The sequence below is a fragment of the Mangifera indica genome, unplaced genomic scaffold (assembly GCF_011075055.1).
Source record: "Mangifera indica cultivar Alphonso unplaced genomic scaffold, CATAS_Mindica_2.1 Un_0065, whole genome shotgun sequence".
Taxonomy (NCBI): domain Eukaryota; kingdom Viridiplantae; phylum Streptophyta; class Magnoliopsida; order Sapindales; family Anacardiaceae; genus Mangifera; species Mangifera indica.
The window spans coordinates 39,361-59,686 of NW_025401157.1; the positions used below are offsets into that span (position 1 = coordinate 39,361).

At 34.1% G+C, this 20,326-nt stretch overlaps 2 protein-coding genes across 7 annotated transcripts; one reads left to right on the forward strand and one right to left on the reverse strand.

Annotated features, from left to right (window-relative positions):
- Positions 1 to 1,143: 1,143 nt before the first annotated feature.
- LOC123207211 (TBCC domain-containing protein 1-like) lies at positions 1,144 to 8,736 on the reverse strand. Of its 2 annotated transcripts, XM_044624521.1 has the most exons (9): positions 8,144 to 8,732; positions 7,679 to 7,819; positions 6,665 to 7,045; positions 6,055 to 6,159; positions 4,327 to 4,467; positions 3,808 to 4,011; positions 3,621 to 3,713; positions 3,342 to 3,453; positions 1,144 to 2,112 (listed from the first exon to the last, which is right to left on the reverse strand). In XM_044624521.1, the coding sequence occupies exons 1-9, from the start codon at positions 8,621 to 8,623 to the stop codon at positions 2,069 to 2,071; spliced, it is 1,701 nt and encodes a 566-aa protein (XP_044480456.1). In that variant the 5' UTR covers positions 8,624 to 8,732; the 3' UTR covers positions 1,144 to 2,068. The 2 variants fall into 2 exon arrangements, with proteins under 2 accessions (XP_044480456.1, XP_044480457.1); XM_044624522.1 differs by lacking the exon at positions 6,055 to 6,159 and having other exon boundaries at positions 8,144 to 8,736.
- Positions 8,737 to 14,549: 5,813 nt separating this feature from the next.
- LOC123207204 (FT-interacting protein 3-like) lies at positions 14,550 to 18,733 on the forward strand. Of its 5 annotated transcripts, none has more exons than XM_044624512.1 (4): positions 14,550 to 14,717; positions 15,146 to 15,240; positions 15,462 to 17,882; positions 18,499 to 18,733. In XM_044624512.1, exon 3 carries the CDS (start codon positions 15,520 to 15,522, stop codon positions 17,845 to 17,847), a length of 2,328 nt encoding a protein of 775 aa, XP_044480447.1. In that variant the 5' UTR covers positions 14,550 to 14,717; positions 15,146 to 15,240; positions 15,462 to 15,519; the 3' UTR covers positions 17,848 to 17,882; positions 18,499 to 18,733. The 5 variants fall into 5 exon arrangements, with proteins under 5 accessions (XP_044480447.1, XP_044480448.1, XP_044480446.1 ...); XM_044624513.1 differs by having other exon boundaries at positions 18,507 to 18,733; XM_044624511.1 differs by lacking the exon at positions 18,499 to 18,733 and having other exon boundaries at positions 14,550 to 14,722; positions 15,146 to 15,188; positions 15,462 to 18,072.
- The last annotated feature ends 1,593 nt before the right edge of the window (positions 18,734 to 20,326 follow it).

Here is a 20,326-nt window from a genome sequence, read left to right on the forward strand (position 1 = left end):
AAGCTGAAATTAAGCTTATTTGGGCCAATCCTCTTAATGATAATATTTTTGTTTCTCAAACGTAAATGTTAGTGTTACCATCTACAAACCAAAACATATAAAATTAGCACCGATTATAACGTAAACATTCCCTACCTATTAGTCCCTCAGCAATTAATCATCCTGCAGGTTTAAACTCTGCTCCCGGCCTTGTGTTTCCGCAACATCATGCTGCCTGTTAGTGAAATTAAATGGTTGCTACTATTGCTTGAATATAAAATTGGAAGCAGGAACCTAAAGAAAAATAGAAAATCACTGCCCTCGACGTCCCACTGATTTTCCCAAGCGAAGCTGGGGATAGAGAAATTGAGATCCTTGGCAGTGGTGGAGCTATGAGAAGAGAGATATTATTCCTTCCTCAACGAATGACAATCAAATCTGTGCAACAGCAGAGGGACGTCCATTGCAACAATGGCCAAGTGATTTGGTGGAATACTTCAAGTTCAAAAGCGATTTCCCAGCTGGATTGAATCTTCCAGGTGGCGTTTGGCAAGACAACAGCAACCAGCATATTGCAGGGAGTTCCATATTGGGATCTGTGAAATGCTGTTGCATTTGGTATTGTTATGGCTTCCAACTCAATTGGGTTTGCAATGGCTCTTCAGATGATCTATATCCTCGCTTACAATTTTCCCTTGCAATTAGAGCTTCAAATTTGTGTGCTTGCAAATGTCTTTTACCTACAAGACTGCTGTGCCCAATCTTGCACCAGATAAACTAAAGCTCTTCCTCACTCTGTTGACGGCAATCCTGCCTCCAAATTTACCATTTCTGGCCAGGTGGGTAATAAAATTCATCAACTGGGTCGGATAATTTGTGAATACCATCCGCACCACAAGATCTCAAATGTTTGACCTACACCCCAAAATTATAATACGATAATAATGTAGTGAGATCTCTTTATTGATGTAAATAAATGCCATATGTTATAATTCAAAGTTAGTTGTTTAATTTATTTATTTCGATTATCATTTTTATATTAGGAATATCAGATCCAATATAGTGTTCAAACGAAATGCTACAGAGAAATTCATAGTTAAGAGGTTAATCAATATGAACCATTACACCAGGATCAACTTTTCTCCCCCAGAAAACACCAAACCATTTCAGAAATACAAATATTGTTCAAATTTTATTGTAAGTGGAACTTGTAAGTTGCGTGATAGCCCTGTCGGACAGATAAACCTTGGAGATTATGAGGCGCAATACAAGAAAAGAACCCCTAGCCTGAAGAATGCCTTTGAAATTGTGGTTGCAGGAACCTAATAAGTGATCTGCAAACACACCAGTAGCATAAAATATGCCACACATTACAAGACTAACCTAATAGGCAGGGCAGCTCCGCTGACGTTAATTCATTGGTGGCAATTCATGAAATTCATATCGACCTAGGACCGGTAGGCAAATTTCACGCAGGCAGATATTCAACAATCTGTGACAAATTCGAAAGAAACAACAAACCTAGGTCTTACATAAAGTTTTCCTCAGGAAGGAGGCCTTCATCATCTATCTTATCCTGCAGAAAATCCATACAATTTTCCTTGACAAGAAACAAGAAGCCTACGTCTCATGTTCAACTCATCTCCACAATGATAATTGAAATTGTTCAATCCTACCTGAATAAATCATCGATTAAACACCATTGGACACCTCAAAGCATTATTTACAGAGGAAGAAAAGATATGGGCCAAGCTCACAAATTAAAGAAGTTGGCCTTTAAATTGCACAAGACCAGACCAAGAAAAGGGAGCCAAAATTATATGAAAAGAAAACTTCTCAAGACTGCAAGCCTAGGTAAATAAAATTTTACAGAAAAAATTTTTTAGATTAGCCAACGTGTTTCTAATTGCATTCTGTGCAACATTTTCAATGCATAGAGTTGTACCACCTCAGTGTAAATAGGATCGAGTCTCAGCAGCCTGTATTACCAACAGAAATGGTAAGTGGAACTCAGTAAGGGTTGAAACAGAAATAGAACCAGGAGGAAAGCTTCCCTGTCTAAGATCCTCAATCACATCTTCATACAGCATTAGTCACCCTGCAGGCAGTAAAGCTGACGAATATTTCCTGAGGCTGCAATTATGAGAGAATTAAAATTATATACTGATTATAGTGCAATAAAATAATCTTATAGAAAGTTGTATAGCACTTCAAACATAGTTTAATTCTACACATCTTCATATTTGGTATTATGAAATTTTAGATGAAAAAGAAAAGTTCATCTATGAATGTCAAAACAGGCATTGGTTGAGCACATCCCAGAGTTGACTACAGAGAGTTTAAATATAGTCTGGATTGAGTGTCATCCAAGTCCTAACCTCATGATGTGTCAGTTTCCCAATACCCATTTACTGTTAAAACCAAGTTGGTTAGCTGAGCCCAACACAGTTGAGTAAATTGTTAAAAGAAAACGTAAGAGGCAACTCAAAGAAATCTAACACTGCATCTAATACTTATTGTCTAACCAAAGACAAGAGAGGTGCGAAAGGTATACAGCAAAATCTCAAAATTCTAAAGAACAATCCTTTACCAATTACACTTGGTATAGCACACCAACGTCCTTCACAATGTCAGTTCTCCACAACCCACCAACAGTCTGTAGACCAAATGGAAAATTATGGTGGTGGAGAGAGCATAGACAGTGTCGTAGGCTACCAGGATTAGACACAAATCCTATAAATCCAGACCTAAGCAAACTTGCATTCTTAGAGTTGTCTGCTTTGAGTGACCAAATAGTTGTGTACTTTCCATTATTACAGGAACTGAATCAGTGCAAACCATGCCTGTTGAAACTTCTACAAAGATACAAGCTTGCAAAATTTGAACTGGTGAAACCCTCTTTCTGACAGAGAATGGCGTCACGCATGCAGGTAAGTTCATCTATAAAAATCTTAGTGATAAATCCATACAGATGAATGAAAAGGATTAAAATAAGGGTTGCATAAATCCCATGATTAAGAAGTATCAAAACCCCAGGTTCAAGAACTTAATTCCAACAAGGGGAACAAGATAAATTGAGAAATTATATGATCACAGAAAGTGGGTTGGATAAATGGTACAGGAAATTTGTACACAAAGATCAGGAAACAATACTTTAGCATTCTGATGTTTTTTTTTAAAATAGACACAAGTTCTCACATCAATATCACCTTCATACTTCTTTTTCCTATGACCTTCCTATAGTATTAAAGCCACATAAAGCCTTCAGAGCATAACATCAACCAACATGATAAGAAGTGTGGCAACAAAACCAAGAATATTTATTTTCCAATATAAAAGCTACAAAGAGCTATGATAATTACCATATAGCCAGTCTTTGAAGTATACATGGAGTGCACTCGATAATTCCCGTTTCCGATTTTCTTCAAGAGGTGCCTCCCTCAAAAGTTGCTTAACCTGACCCAAGTTCTCTTGCTGTAGAAAAGTGAAAGCATTCCACAAAACCAACAAAATATCATTAATAGAACTTACAAGCAACTTGTGGAGCATCACTTATGATAAACATAACAAGCAGACTCCAAGAAGAAGAGACAAATATTAAATAAATCATCTGGTCATCTAGTAGTATTAAACGCACGCACATTTCTCTTCTGAGATGTGATATAAGCATCTGGTAATGGAAACGGATTGTCCTTCGTTGACCCGGGGGACTCACCTCCATACCAGTTTGGGATCTGTGAATGAAGAAATAAAAGGTATGATCAGTATTAAACAAGAGAAAAACAATAAAGATAGCCTAAATTTGAATGAAAAATATGTTAAGTATACCAAGAAAATTGTGAAATGATCTGGGTCTAGAAGTGAAGCTGATTCAGCTTGAACATCAGAGACACCGGCTGGATGAGACAGTGAATCATGTGGATCAATCGCTCCCAGTGCCAAGGGTTCATCCCATTTGTTTATAGTTGCCTCAATACCAACTTCTGCCATGTGCTCCTCCAACTTAGAATAAAATGTATTGTATGGTGCCACCTGACAAAAGTAGTAACCATATTTATCACAAGATGCTCTGAAATACGTCCACAACTATGAACTCTACTCAAAAATCGTTAATCGCAAAAACACTTATCACTAGAGAGCTAAAACAAACTCCACACTGAGCTAACTTAATTTGTGACAGCAACATAATGTATCTCTTTCAATCAGAATCTTTCCTTTAACATCAGATGGATAATTATAAGCACTAACATAATATAAAGAGATTATTACACTAAATGTAGCTATTATGGAGGAAAATAAAAAATTAACCGCCATTGAGAATACATTGTTACATATAGTGGCACACACCTGCAGTTTATGGTTGTCACCAACAATGAGTGGTCTCTGGTTTACTCCCAAAAAGAATACACATTCACGACAGTTGGCAATGCAAACACGATTAGCTGCCGTTATCACATGAACTCGCTCACAATGCTCAACTCTTACAGCCTGTAAAAGGAATTAAAAGCATATACGAGACCTTCTGAAAATAAACTTTCATCTGAAATATGAAGGCATGCTGAGTTGATAGCACATGATAAATATCCTAATTAACTTGATATAATAGGGAAGAATAGCCGTGGACATTTATCCTGTTTAACTAGACATAATGAGGAAGAAATATAAAACATAAAAAATCCGAAATTTAACTGTTAAGCAAGATATACAATACATTAACATATCCATAGTGATATTACATAAAAGCATAAAGCATATGCAATGGCAATATCAATCCTCACTCCCCTTTTAAGACACCATGATCAAAAAAATGAATTTGCATAGGTGTGGTGAAAGCTTTGTAAAGCAGTTTTGGAAAAATAGCCTTCTAGATTGACAAATTTTATGAATATAGGACTTCCTAAATTATATATATATTTGATGTCCTGGTATCATTTTGCTATAACAAGAAGCTACAAGGAGTCTCCGTATAACACATGCACATTTTCCAGTGATAGATATGAACAGATGACAGCATTCATGCCATTGGCAAAACTAAGTGCTTATCACATGTATGTAGGACACATTCTAGTTTATACAAACTCTTTCTAGCAGCTATACAAGGAATGGGTCAACATTAACTTGTCTAATTGGCTTTAAAGCACAGTAATCAGTCATCTCAAATGGGCCAAAAAAGTGTACTTGAGGTGAAGGCAGTTAAACTTTTTTTTTTTGGCTAACATGTGAACATGCAGCAGTATTAAAGGTGTCGTAAAGCTGAATTTTCAAAGGATTTTGTCTACAAATAAAAGTCAATAATGCTCTTTTTAGAAGGCGTCATTAGCTAGTGGCTAAGTGACCAGATGAATAAAATTACATTAAACAAATGCAGAAAATTGACCCCTTTTCTGCAGCACATCTCATCATCATTGGCTAATTCTCTAAAGCATTATATTAATGAACAGTTCTTTGATGACAGATAGACATAGAATGCAGATCTCTTTTTTTTGATAAAGCTGCAAATTTTATTATTGAGAGAAAAACATGCAAAGCACGTAAACCAATAATCAACCACTACAAAAAACCAAATTCAAGCCAACACAGAATCTCAATATGTATGATAAAGGAGATGTTATCCTGAAACTTTTGAGAAACCAAAGCTTAGTTACATGCCAAAACTTGACCTTTGCCCCACATATTATCAACTTGCTCATTCCACCATCCTAACAGGAACGATGCAAAATATGCATTGCTAAGTTATTAATGTCAATTAGCCAGTTAACCATTAAGCAGTTCTTTTCTGCTGAAGAGAAAAAGTACCATTGAGACAGTCAATTCTCCAACCAAGAAAGAATTATTTTCTGCCATAGTTACAAGAAGATTGTCCTCATGCAACTAATTAAAAGCTCCAACACATATCATTTTCCAACATTAAACAACAAAAAAGTTTTTTTATTTTAGTTTATGTGAGCTCAAAACAAATGTTTCAGTAAACTGGTAAATGAATCAAGGATAAAATAAAGATCTGCTAATCAAGCAAACACAAATCAGGGATGCACTCAATCTACGAATTATAGGAATGAATCTTTTCAGTTTTACCTTTCCAACAGCTCCGAGAATTATGGTAGCATCTGAGCATCCATATATTGTGGCATATCTCAAAGGTGCTAAAATGTAAATGACAGAATCATGGCAATTGATAACCTGCTATCATACAAGATACTGCTCAAAAGAATTCAAAAACAAATTTTACAAGAAAATTACAATAAAACAATCACGTGGAGCACTAAAAGCTTATGTGAAATGCACATTAGATTGAGGCAGAAACGAAAACAGATTTATGTTTCTTTTCAGATTGTTACATCATAACAAGTTAAGCCTTGAAAAATCATCTAAGGACAATTTAAATCTCAATTCTAAATAAAATGGATTCAGCTACTTTATATTACCGGCCTCTATAAATTTTTACAGCTATAATATCATAAAAATGAAATCAGGTCAAATTTAGCAGACTTGGTTCCAGGTTCACCTGTAACAAAAAATGACGTAAATTGAACGAGCTAGTAGTTAATGCTGAGAAAGTACGCTGAGAATAATATATGAAAACCTAACTTTGATAAAAACCACAAATTTAAGAGGGCATAAAATAGTGATCATGAAGACTAGAGTAAAACATATGTAATAGTAAAATCTGAGCTTCAAAACTTACCTTCAGAGAAGAACCTTTAAGATCTGAAGCTTGCTTTACATATGATGATTTGGAGATCCCCTCAATATAACTCAGACCCCTAGTACTTGTTGAGGGTTTGGCTGAACTTGTGCAGGCATCAGCCATTGCAACATCTGGATCAGAGGTATTGGCTGGCCCATTCTCTCTTGCAGAAGCTCTTTCAGTAAGATGTTCCAAGGCAGACTCTATATTCTGTAGAATCCACTCATGAACTTGTCCAGCAGGTACCGGTACAGCAGGCATGTCTGGATCTGAATTGGCAAAAAATGGAGCTGCTTGGCTTAAAGAAATTCCTTCAGATCCCTTATCACCAAATTGAACCAGAAACCCAAGGTGCTCAAATCCTTCCATGCTCAAAACCTAAAAAACAGAGAAACCACTAAATAACAGCCATACAATGAAGCGCAAAATATATAAATGCCATAAGACAAATTGCAAATTTCCATACAGTTTAAAGAGTCGAAACTGTATATAGGCTAAACACATGCCCACAAACTTAGGTAAAGATTGGCAAGACAAAGAACAACAATGATTCAATCGGCATGACAAGCAGGTGAAATTGTCCAAGCCAAAACACAACTGAAGTATCTCAGTCCACAATCAGAATTAATAACTAACAGAGAACCACCTGGCAATATGCAAGAAATGAGCCTACTTCAACTAGATGATGCACTCCGCATCAGGCAGGGTAATCATCAGTGCCAAATGATGATTCTAATATCTCAATTCACTATGGCAGGCAATTATTTAAGGAAAGTGCTTTAGGCGTTTCAAAGATAGGAGAGCTCTTACTGGTCTATATCAGCATACAAAACAGATATATTTATGTCTCCAGCACGCTTTAATATACCTTAATAATCTACCAGCTCTACCAAGTCAAATGCCAAAAGTAAATATCGCATTTCGCCTTCATTGTAATGTTCCGCTTCCAGTTTTAAATTGCAAAGTATAAACTTCACCAAACTCAATAAAATGCAAAGTGATATGACATACCAAAGATTCTTCACCTTCCCCCTCAGCAGGTTCCGCCAAAAGATGAAGAATGTTAGCCATGTGCTTTTGCAAATAGGACAACTGATGAATCTCTTCATCAATTTGTGAAGGCATGAACCGACGGCTGTTGCTTCGCACAAGCTGCAATTTGAGCAACAGGCTTAAGTCTAAATCCAAAAAAGGAAAATAATAATGCAAATCGGTGGCAGTCAAAATTTCCAATGACAACATATCTAGTGAACTCAATTTTTATAAATTGTAGATCTCCATACTAAATTGGCACCCCATACACAACATAAATCACAGGGAAACTTTCAAAACCAATCTAGAGCAGATAAAACATAATCAAACAGAACTCGGTTAGCTACAAAACTGATATCAATAAAAGCAATAAACAAAGCAAACCAATTCGTCCCACTAGAAGCACATTGCACAACATTAAACTACCACCAAGAAAACCCTCACCTGAAGGGGCGATAACGCTGACAAATACCCGTCAAAAGCGGACGTAGATGGCCACACGTCAGCAACCGCGGCGGAGTCCTTGTGTGTCCTCGGTAACAACCTCTTATACGACTGTAAATACAAAAACAGTATCAGATCCCTAAAATCCGCCCCAACCAAGTCAATCTCGTCGGGCTTGGCCTTGACAATCGGGTCGGAATCCGAGTGGAGAACCGAAGCAAGAGTATCGAGAACGAGCCGCGCATGGTCGACGGTGATCTGGAGCGATTCAGAGAGGATTTCCGAGTTGACTCGCTGAGTGGAGGCGAGCTTCTCTTTGAGCGGGATTAGGCTCTGGATCGGGTCGGTGAAGATGAGCTTGGGAATTGGCAAAAGACCGTGCTCAAAGGACTCCCTCCGCGGATGAATAAGGGAATTCAGATTCCGAGTCGGGTCCGGATCTTCCCGTGAAGATGTTGATGGCTCAATTGAGTTGGCCATTCTTTTTAATCTAAAAATAATAATTTGGAAAAAAGTGAGCGAGCGAGTGAGGCTTGGCGAGAAAAGAGAAAAGAGAGAACAGAACTGTATGTAGATCTTTAATTTAGAGAGAAACGAATGAATGGGTTGTTACCGCTGAGAGGTAAGAAATTAATTAGGTGCAGTTAGGTATACATACACTTATAATGTGGCGATGTTTCATTGGACCAAGCGAAGAGTCATGGTGAAAGATTGTGACGTGTCGTACAGGTAGTAGTAGTATCACCTGAGTTGTATTACATCAGAATTTTTCATTCAAGAAGGCGTGAGCGTGTCTGAAAAAAAGGATGAAAATATATCCATTAGAAATGAATCGCTGTACAGTCAGCAATCATTGATATTGTTATAGGCAAAATTTCAAGTACAATTAACCATTATGCAAAGGGCTGGGCTGGGTTGGGTTGGGTTGGGTTGGGTTGGGCTTGTCTGTTTAGTTAAAAAGGTAATCATAAAGAAGAAGATAATGTAAAGTCCATTTAATCTTTAGTTCTCAGATGTGTTTTTGAATAATAAATTATTATATATTTTGATATTATTTTATTATTAATTTAAAATTATTTATTCAAATCTAAAATAGATATATTATAATATCAATTAACTTGTAAATAAATAAGAAGATTCAAGATAAAATGAGACTAACATTTGCAAAAATACCACTGATATTGTTGATATTACATTTGCTTCTCCCACTCATATATTAAATTGGGTGAATATTCTTTTTCTAAATAAAAATATATTAAAGAGTGAAAAAAACTAGTGAGTCTGAAAAAATACTCGATCACAACCTAAGTTTGTGATGCCAAAAATCAAGACAATAGAAACAAAACAAATAAATATCGTACTTTAAAGTTACATCTTTTAAGTCGAAGACTTTTCAGAGATAGAACTCAAGAAGATGACAAAAGGACTAACTAGACCCATAGATTTTTATATTCAAGTCAACGAAACACAATGCCACTAAACCAAGGCTCAAATATAGCACATCTGAAATTCTGATGGCAAAGGACTTTGGAGCAGTAAACCTGGAAACTTTGAGAGCCAAGCCAACAGAGGAGACAAGCCAAACCTGGAAACACAATGAGGTGAATAACGTTACCAGACTATTGTAGTTGGCTGTGAGAATGGGCTTAAAGTCCACACACACACACCATAATTGTCTGTTGACATGAATAAAAAGTAGTTGGACGCCAAATAAGTAAAATTGAAGACAGTATGATAATGCTTTCAATAACTTAAGAAACAAGTTGTCACACATGAGCAGCCAAGGCCTTCATACAACGTTCTCCTCCCAAAAATGTTTTTCGCCAATGAAAAGACCGACAAAAACAAGTAAACTGTAGATGGTCCAGCGTCTACATCTCTACCAACAAAGGGAGATCATTCATTAGTTAAAACGTGTGTAAAGTAGATGATGATTTATAAATAAATTAATAAAAATATTTTAAATTAAAACAACATGGCAATAATAAAAAAGCCAAAGGACTATTTCCCACCCAAGGTATACGGCATTCTCAAATTTTTTTTCTTTAATTTTGATAATCCAAAATATTCATCTATGAACAATTAAAATTACTGGTAGTAAAAGTAAAATCGTTGTTTTCTCTATAATATTAAAAATAACTAAAATATAATCTTTTGTTGTCTCCCTAAACTTTAAAAACTAAAAATTTTCTTCAACTTTAATTTTAAAAATGATTGTTTCACCTTAAGGTTTCGTTTTGAAATCTCTAGCGTCATCTCTGACTCCATTGTCGATGGTATCTCCCTCATGAAGCATCATCTTCCTTCGGTGTCCCTCTCCTTTAATTTGCATACCCGATCAGCAGTGGAAGACAAAGCTCTTTGTCTTTTATTGCTCCTCCAACGTTGATGGAATATCCAAATGGGAGGAAAGATTTCGCCAAAGGGATTTTAATGTAAATTTTAATAATTGTAACTCCTTTTTTTTTTTTTTTTTAGATTTTAATAAAGATTATTACATTTAAGAAAACCTTTCAATCATTATAGTTAAGATTGTATCAAAGTCTTTGGGAAAATGATAAAATTTTGGTTTTATAATTTAGTTAAATTTTAATTTAATAATTATATAAACATGGATTAGATTGTTTGTTATATTGTAGAAACTCTTTAAGAAATGAGTATTTTAATTAATTACCCTTTGTGTAGCAAACTAATTAAGAAGAAGATTGATTGAGAAATGCTAATGGGAGAATAGAGATAATGAGAGTTGGGTTTTTATTAATCCTAAAATTTAATAAAATTTACTAGACGTAAAAGAGTATTATTTTTAAAGTTTGGAGAAAAAAAAATTAGAAAATAGTTATTTTGTGCGTTAAATCTCTCTTTGGCAATACTCTCCATAGACCAAAAGACTTATTCCCATCTAAGGTTTGGATTGTTCCCAATTCTTATTCGTTAAGTTTCAAAATTTTAAATATCTCTCTGTTATATAATTTTTATTAAAATTTCTTGTTAAAGTTAAAAATAAAATTATTATTTTATTAATAATATTAAAAATTATATAATTTTATTTTATTTTTCTCTATTTTTAAAAACTAATAGTTTTATCACAGCCTCACCTTTTCTAATTAAAAAAAGTGACATTTTCCTCTCACATTCTTATGATTTTTTTTCTTTTTTCAACATCAATCATATCCAACAACAACGACGACGACTTCCTTTTTTCACTATTTTACTTTTGTTGGTTATCTCTTTTTGTCAATAGATAAAGACGAAGATGAATTATTTTTGTCTTTGTTGAGACAAAAACAGAGACGAAGACAACTCATCTTTGTCTCTTTCTTGATAAAAAGAAACAAGAATAACTCGATTACTTTTATATATGTTTTTCAATATTTTTCACTTTATATTTTTAAGTATTTATGTTGTTTAAATAAAAAATAACTATTTTGACTTCTTTATGAAATAAAGTATTCAAAAGAAACTTTATTCTACTACTAATTAGAATCATGTATTCATATTTATTATGGTAATTTTCTCTCATTTTGGCTCCCATATTTTATTTTTATTATTAAATAAAACAAAAGATTCTTTTATTTAACCATTTAAAGGTGTCAAAAACTAACTCATGCCATGCATGTAACTCTTATATAGTTATATATATTAACCTTAAACCAACTCCACATTTATTATTATTTTCATGCATAAATACCATACCACATGCTCGGTTACCCATTTTATTGATAATAAATATTTATTTTCAATTATATTATTTTTAATATTGAAATCACCATCATGCCTTTAAAATGTGATAAGTCTTTTAAAATAAATTTCAACAATATCATAATACTTTTGCCCTTTTTATCTACTATGATCACATTTAAGATTAAAAATCTCTTGCACTATCTACATAATTGTTACGATGTCTAATATAAAGTATGAGATTTTGATCATACATTAAAAAATATAGGTTTTTAATATAGGGTTTGTATGGTTTTCGATTTTTTAATCTCAATAATTAGTTTTTGAAATGTAATTCTTCTAAAATTTATATCATTAGTATCAAACTTAAATATAAAGTATGAAACTAGTATGGTTCTGTCAAGATTCATAACAGGATGAGTTCGGTTTTGGGAATATTTTATTATTAAAATTAAAATATTACCTTGAAGAGAAATTATTTAGAAGATTACTGAGTATAAATTATAACTATGTTTGATAAAATTTAGTAAAATTAGATAAATATAAATAATTATTGTGTTTGGTTAGAGATAATAAAATAATATAATTATATTTTTATTTTTATTTAAATACCTTTGAGTATAATTATTTTAAAATATTTTTTATTATATTAATTGAAAATAAAATTATTTTTGCCATAAAAATTAATAAATAAGAATATAATTATAATAAAATTAAGATTATCTTGATAATTTTTTAATACATAAAATAAGATAGAGGTGGTAATCAGATTACTTCTTATATTACCTGTCATATCATCATTGGTAATAAAAGTTTACTATAATATTTTATTACTTATCAATCAAACAAAATAATATAAATAATAAACGATAGATTACTAAAATAATTTTTATTTTTCATTAACCAAACAACCTCTCAATATATGTTTAAGTGCGTGTTTCAATTGAAAATTTTATGCATTGTTATCGTTGCATTGTAATTCATAATTGAAGTATGATTACAAACCTTATAAATAAAAAAACTTGGACAATATTTGATCTGTTATACGAGTCTGTTAAAATTGGATACTGTCATATAAAGTTTGAATCGAATAGATTATAATTTATAATTTTCATTTTAAATATCATTCTCTTTGTTATCCGTGTACAAATTTTATTGACGTAGAAGAGGAGGTAAGCGGAGAGATTCATGAGAGAAAAGTTGAAAGAGAGCATCAAAGTGTATATCCTCTCGATTCGTAGATATACCAAGATATAGAATAGAATGATGCAAAAGGGGCGTTACTGGCAAGGCATCTTTGTGAATATTGAGGCTCGCTTTAAGCTGACTACGGTTGCTATGAGCTGGAATCCAACCAGAGTCCAGAGGCATTTAAATTTATTAGATTAATTAGGCCAAAGGAGTACTTCTCACCCCAGTTTCATCATAAAGGAAAATAAATTTTTTAAAGGTTTAAAAAATTTAAAACCTTGTTTACGAATTAATTATTATTAAATTTTTTATTAAAAATAAAGATAAAATTATTAAATAGTTTATAGTAAAGAGGGAAGGTTATCAACATTAAGTATAGTAGTCAAAAGGATAAAAAAAAAATCCTAAATTTAAGTGGATAAAAAATATAAATTTTTTAAATTAAAAAATTTTAAATAAGAATAAAATTATTAAATTTTAAAACTTAAAAAAAATATATAATAAATTTTATATTTTTAATAAAATAATAATTTTATTATAACCTCCACCAGAAAATTATAACATTAGTTAATTTATATGTGAGCCCGCATATTTTTTATACTCTGTTAATATGAGTTTAAAAACACAACAAAACTGAGGGAATAAGTCTTTTGGCCGATTGATTAAACTATTTGAGGCATGAGCGACAGACACCTGTAAAGGACAAACCTCTTTTGTCCTTGTAACGTACGTTGCAATTCCATTAGATGTCAAGCATAGAACCTACCTCGACATTTGATACCTGTATTTGGACTGAGGTTCTCTTTTCAGTTACCGTCTAATATGTATGGTAAAAAAGTTAAGCAAAGGGACGGGTTTAGAATATACCAGAAATCGAGGATTACGGTAAAAACGTAAATTAATTGATTTACCGTCAAGTACGCCAAGGCGCTCTCTTCTAAATATTATTCCCGTTTAACCTGCAGGCTTCAAGGCTTTATCCACAAATACTTCATATTTTATTGGATTAATGTAAAGGCAGATCTTGTAATTTCAAATGTCGATATTATATAGTAATTAATTCAATATAAAATTTGTCACAATGTAAATTTATATAATATAGACAAACATACTTATTTCAAGTATAACATTTATTAATGGCATCAATACCTATATGTATTATAATAAAATATTTTAGATTTTCAGATTAAAATTTTTGGGTTTGGATTATTAAGCGAAAAGGCGTTCAAAAACAAAGAAGAGAATTCAATGGCAAAACTGAGTAGACCCAGGCAAGGGTAAGGGATATTTTTTACTAAGCGTAAGCGCTGGGCGCACGTGCGGGGCCCAACCGTTGTCCCATCGCTTAAGCTTGAAACCCGGGTCCCCACCGAACAGTGTACCAAATCAGTAGAATTAAAAATAATAAAAGAAATAAAAACCAAAAATTAGAAAAGTGTTTTAAAAAAAAAAAAAAAAAGGCAAAGAGAACAGAGAGAGGGAAGTATGTAGAATATGTATTCTCTTAGAGATTCATCAGATCCTAGCCCACGAAAAAGTAAAAGCTAAAAGCAGACACAAGTCTCTTCTCTCTTCCGTTTATTTCCACCTTTCTTCTTCTTGTTGTTCTTATCTTGTCTCTTCTATTCTTTTTTACTCTGAAGCAACAAACACTAAAAGGAAAAAGGAACTTGGTGTTTGTTCCGCTGCTTTCATCGTTCATGTAAGGCACGAAGCTAGGGTTTATCAACACCTTTTTCTTTTTTGCTTTCTTTCAAACATATTTTGGTTCTGTCTATTCTTTTTTGTCGTTGTTATACAATGTGTTTGTTTTTCGGGAAAATCGAGAACGATTATCTGAGGGTTTTGTCGCAAGTATCTCTATTTAGAAAAACATGTTTTGTTACTAAAATTTTTTTGAGAAGAGAAGAGACTGATATTTTTCCTGTGTTCTTCGTGATTATCTAGTAGATTACAGTCTTTTTACTTCTCTGTTGCTTGCATATACTACGCACATAAACTGGTTTTGAGCTTTGGATATCGCTTTTTCACTGTTATTAGATCTAAAAATTCTTACTCTTTTAGTCTCTCTCTCTTTTTTTTTTTTTTCCTGGCTGGTAATTGACGGTTTTGTGTTTTTGCTTTCTGCAGGGTTTAGCTCACAGATCTGAAGCTTTAAAAAACCTCTAGTAAGGTCATTTTCTATCTGTATCGTCAAGCTCCCCATTTATAAAAGACCCAAGAGTGTATGTTTTAAAAACCATCTGCGTTTTGTTTCCAGCTGTTGTCGTTTTGAGTTTTTGTTGCATCATTTAATGCTTTCTTTAACTAGCTGTTAAAGTTTCTTTCAATTTTCGTTTTCAAAATATCTGTATTTGATTTCCTACTTTTCAGTTTTCTTGAATATTTAGATAAGTTTTTTTTTTTTTCCTGTAACGGTTAATTCAATCATATTTCTATCTTTTAGGTTCCGGAAACATTTTGAACTCAAAAGATACAACTCTTCAGTTTTCTCTCCGTAAAACATGATGCAGAGACCGCCTCCAGAAGATTTTTCTTTGAAAGAGACCAGTCCCCATTTGGGTGGGGGTAAGGTCAGCGGTGACAAGCTCACCAGCACCTATGACCTTGTTGAGCAGATGCAATACCTTTATGTCCGGGTTGTCAAGGCCAAGGACTTACCTGGAAAAGATGTCACTGGTAGCTGTGACCCTTATGTTGAAGTTAAGCTTGGCAATTATAAGGGTACTACTCGGCATTTTGAAAAGACTTCACATCCTGAGTGGAACCAGGTGTTTGCGTTCTCTAAGGATCGGATTCAGTCATCCGTTCTTGAGGTTATTGTGAAGGATAAGGACTTTGTGAAGGATGATTTTATGGGTAGAGTTTATTTTGATATGAATGAGATTCCAAAGCGGGTTCCTCCAGATAGTCCTTTGGCTCCGCAGTGGTATAGGTTGGAGGATAGGAAGGGGCAAAAAGTTAAGGGAGAATTAATGTTGGCTGTTTGGATGGGTACTCAAGCAGATGAGGCATTTCCTGAGGCATGGCATTCAGATGCAGCCACTGTCAGTGGCATGGATGGTCTGGCTAATATAAGGTCCAAGGTTTATCTCTCTCCTAAGCTGTGGTATTTGAGGGTTAATGTCATTGAAGCTCAGGACCTGCAACCCACTGACAAGGGTAGGTACCCGGATGTTTTTGTCAGGGCCATACTTGGAAGTCAGACTTTGAGAACTAGAAGTTCTATTAGCAGGACTATTAATCCTATGTGGAATGAGGATCTGATGTTTGTGGCAGCAGAACCATTTGAGGAGCACTTGATTTTGAGTGTGGAAGATAGAGTTGCACCTAACAGGGAAGAAAATCTGGGAAGGTGTGCGATTCCTCTACAGTATGTGGACAGGAGGCTTGATCATAAGCCGGTAAACACTAGGTGGTTTAATCTAGAAAAGCATGTGATTGTGGAAGGGGAGAAGAAGAAGGAGACAAAGTTTGCTAGCAGGATTCACGTGAGGATCTCTTTGGATGGAGGTTATCATGTTTTGGACGAGTCGACACACTACAGTAGTGATCTTAGGCCAACAGCAAAACAGTTATGGAAGTCCAGCATAGGGATACTAGAATTGGGCATTTTGAATGCTCAAGGTTTGATGCCAATGAAAACTAAGGATGGCAGGGGAACTACAGATGCTTATTGTGTGGCAAAGTATGGGCAGAAATGGGTTCGAACTAGAACAATCATAGATAGCTCTGCTCCCAAGTGGAATGAGCAATATACATGGGAAGTTTTCGATCCTTGTACTGTTATAACAATTGGGGTGTTTGATAATCATCATTTGCATGGTGGAGATAAATCTGAAGGGTCAAAGGATTTAAGAATTGGGAAGGTAAGGATTCGACTCTCTACACTTGAAACAGATCGTGTTTACACTCATTCGTATCCACTTCTGGTTCTATATCCAAATGGTGTCAAGAAGATGGGTGAAATTCATTTAGCTGTGAGATTCACGTGCTCATCATTGCTTAACATGATGCATATGTACTCACAACCATTGTTGCCAAAGATGCACTATTTGCATCCATTAACTGTGAGCCAACTCGATAACTTGAGGCATCAGGCCACTCAGATTGTGTCCATGAGGCTGAGCCGAGCCGAGCCACCATTGAGGAAAGAGGTTGTGGAGTTTATGCTGGATGTGGGTTCTCACATGTGGAGCATGAGACGTAGCAAAGCTAATTTTTTCAGGATTATGGGAGTGTTGAGTGGTTTAATTGCTGTGGGAAAATGGTTTGATCAGATCTGCAATTGGAAAAACCCCATTACCACTGTGCTGATTCATATCTTGTTTATCATACTGGTGCTGTACCCAGAACTTATTTTGCCCACAATTTTCCTGTACCTGTTCTTGATTGGAGTTTGGTACTATAGGTGGAAGCCTAGTTATCCTCCTCACATGGACACCCGTCTCTCCCATGCAGATTCTGCCCATCCCGATGAATTGGATGAAGAATTCGATACATTTCCAACTTCTAGGCCTTCTGATATTGTAAGGATGAGATATGATCGTTTGCGAAGTATTGCTGGTAGAATTCAGACTGTGGTTGGTGATTTGGCTACGCAAGGGGAGAGGCTGCAATCTTTGTTGAGCTGGAGAGACCCAAGAGCTACTGCTCTTTTTGTGATCTTTTGTTTGATTGCTGCCATTGTTCTTTATGTTACACCATTCCAAGTTGTGGCTCTTCTAACTGGAGTTTATGTCTTAAGGCATCCAAAGTTTCGTCAGAAGCTTCCCTCTGTGCCACTCAATTTCTTCAGGAGGTTGCCGGCTCGAACTGATTGCATGCTATGAGGAAGGCCAGATACATCTGCAGCCGCATTTTAGTGGTATGACATTTAGTTTTCCCCTTTATTGTCAAGTCAGTGGAGATTTGCTGATAGAAAAGTTTTATGTATATCCTTCTCCTGAAGGTGTTTGATTTTGTGGATTTGTGGTTCTTATATATCCTCCATAGTTCTATTTATGTTTGAGACTTGAGTGTATGGTAATCAATTAATGTTAATTTGTAATTTTGTAGGTTTTGATTAGAATTTTACTTATCCTGAACCTCTCTTTGCTTAGGTAGATCTAGTAGATACTAACTGGACCTTTGAGCTCCAACCTTCACATCTCTTGGGATGAATAACTTTCTGTTTCTTTTGGTGATTGCTGAATTACAGCATTGCATGTTTAATGTTAATCTTGATCCCTAATTTTGAGTTTTATGTTAATTTGTTATTGCTTTTTTGATCTTGATTAGATTAATATAATATAGCTAAATACCAACATTCATTTAAGTTGCATCTAAATTACCAGACATCCTGAACAACTAGCTGTTGACAGTACTTAATTGTTTATAAATGGTATGTTTGTACTTGTTGAATGGAAGTGTGCTTCTTACACCTGTTGTTGATCATATTATAGTACATTTTGTTTATTGTTGGCTCTATTTTACATGTAAAGAGAATCAGGGTAAGGGGACAGGCAGAGATTGCGTTCCCGACTATTGCGGCAGCTGCGCAAGTGCATAATAAATTCTCCAAACAAAAACAAATAGATTTCCTTTGGGTTAACGTGATGGTTAAACCACTTTGGCGACAGAACCACAAATATGCTTCATAGCAATTGGAGGGGTTAATGTGGCATTTTGAACAGCAAAAACTGACTAGTGAGAAAATTGGGTAGTTGATTCTGGGAATTGTGTTGGTGTATCGGCTTTCTGTGTACCAGGTTGGTGGAGGCGTTATTTATTTGCTTTACAAGACTTATTCCCACCAAAAGGTTTGGTGGATACACAAATTTATATCCATATTAATTTTTAAAAATTTATATTTTTATTAAAATTTGTTATTAGAATTAAAGATAAAAATATTATTAAATTAAAAATATTAAAAAATAAAATTTATTATATTTTTTAATTTAAAATCTTAATAATTTTTTTAATTTGAAGTTTAAAAAGTAATAATGTTACAGGCTGTATCCACGTTTTCTTCTCAATTTAGCCACGTCTTTGTGACTCTGCTTCTGCATTCTGGTCAGTGAGCCCCCGTAGGCATGTTGTTGGTTTTTCGTCTTTTCCGTACTCTACTTGTAACTGCTCTTGTATTTAATTCCTCCAATTTTAACAGCTCATGCATTGCATACAACACAAACATTAACTCAGATATTTAATCTTATAGTTCACTAAGGTTAAAAAAAAACCCAACACTAGAAGTCAACTACTGATACATTGACTCCATTATTTCTTCCTTGAGAGGGAGAGTATTGATTTTCTTCTTAACTACCTTAATTTCCACCCAATATTCTTAATTCTTCGTTCGATAAATAATTTTAGAATGTGATTACCTTAAAAATTCAAATAAATTTAAGCAATTAATCTAATCTAAATGCTATGCAATGGGTTTAGCTGGCTTTACATACCAGAAAGATGTGAGTTAAGCCTTGGGGACATCTCAAAACTCTCTCTTTTCGTGCTTTCTTAAAGCATCATCATATCAGTTTCATAAGAGGGATTTGATATACAATTTAAAACACTTTCCCAAAATACATTTTCCTGATTAGAAAGGTCGAATTATGAAGGATGCGAAATAGGCCAGATGATTACAAAAGTCCATTTAAAGCCCAACTAGAAGCATAAGTCCAATTCGATAAACTCAACTAACCCCAATAACAAATATTCGGATATACCTTCTTTCTTTCTTTCTTTTACTCTCCCTCCTTAGTGGAGTAGCAAATATAACCTCATATACAAGGATGGCAATAGGGAGGGGCGAGGAGGAGATATCAATCCCCATCCTCATTATCGAGATGATAAGGATTTTTTATCCCTTTCCTACAAAGAAAAACCCTTTTTTTGTCCCTAAAAAAAAATAATCTCTTCATTCTCTCTAAACAAAATATAAATATATTAAATAACAAAATTAATAAAATTAAAACCAATCCATTATTTCAAATGTCACAAATATCATATATTAATCACTTTAATATGTATAATAAAAACTTAAATAATCTAAAACTAAAAAAATATAATAGTATTTTAAGTAAATATATTAATATAAAAGGATGAAGTAGGGGGCGAGGTAGGGCAGGGAAGGAACACATGTATTTTCATCTCTAATTACAAAGTTTTTTTATCCCCTTTTCCAAATCTATCGAAGAATCCCTTTTCCATTAAGGTCGAGGTCCTTAAATTCGGATTGAAATTGTCAATCTCTACTCACATGTCCAAACTCACCTAATCCCACTTCCCATTTATTTATTTATTTTGATTAACAGCATATATATATATATA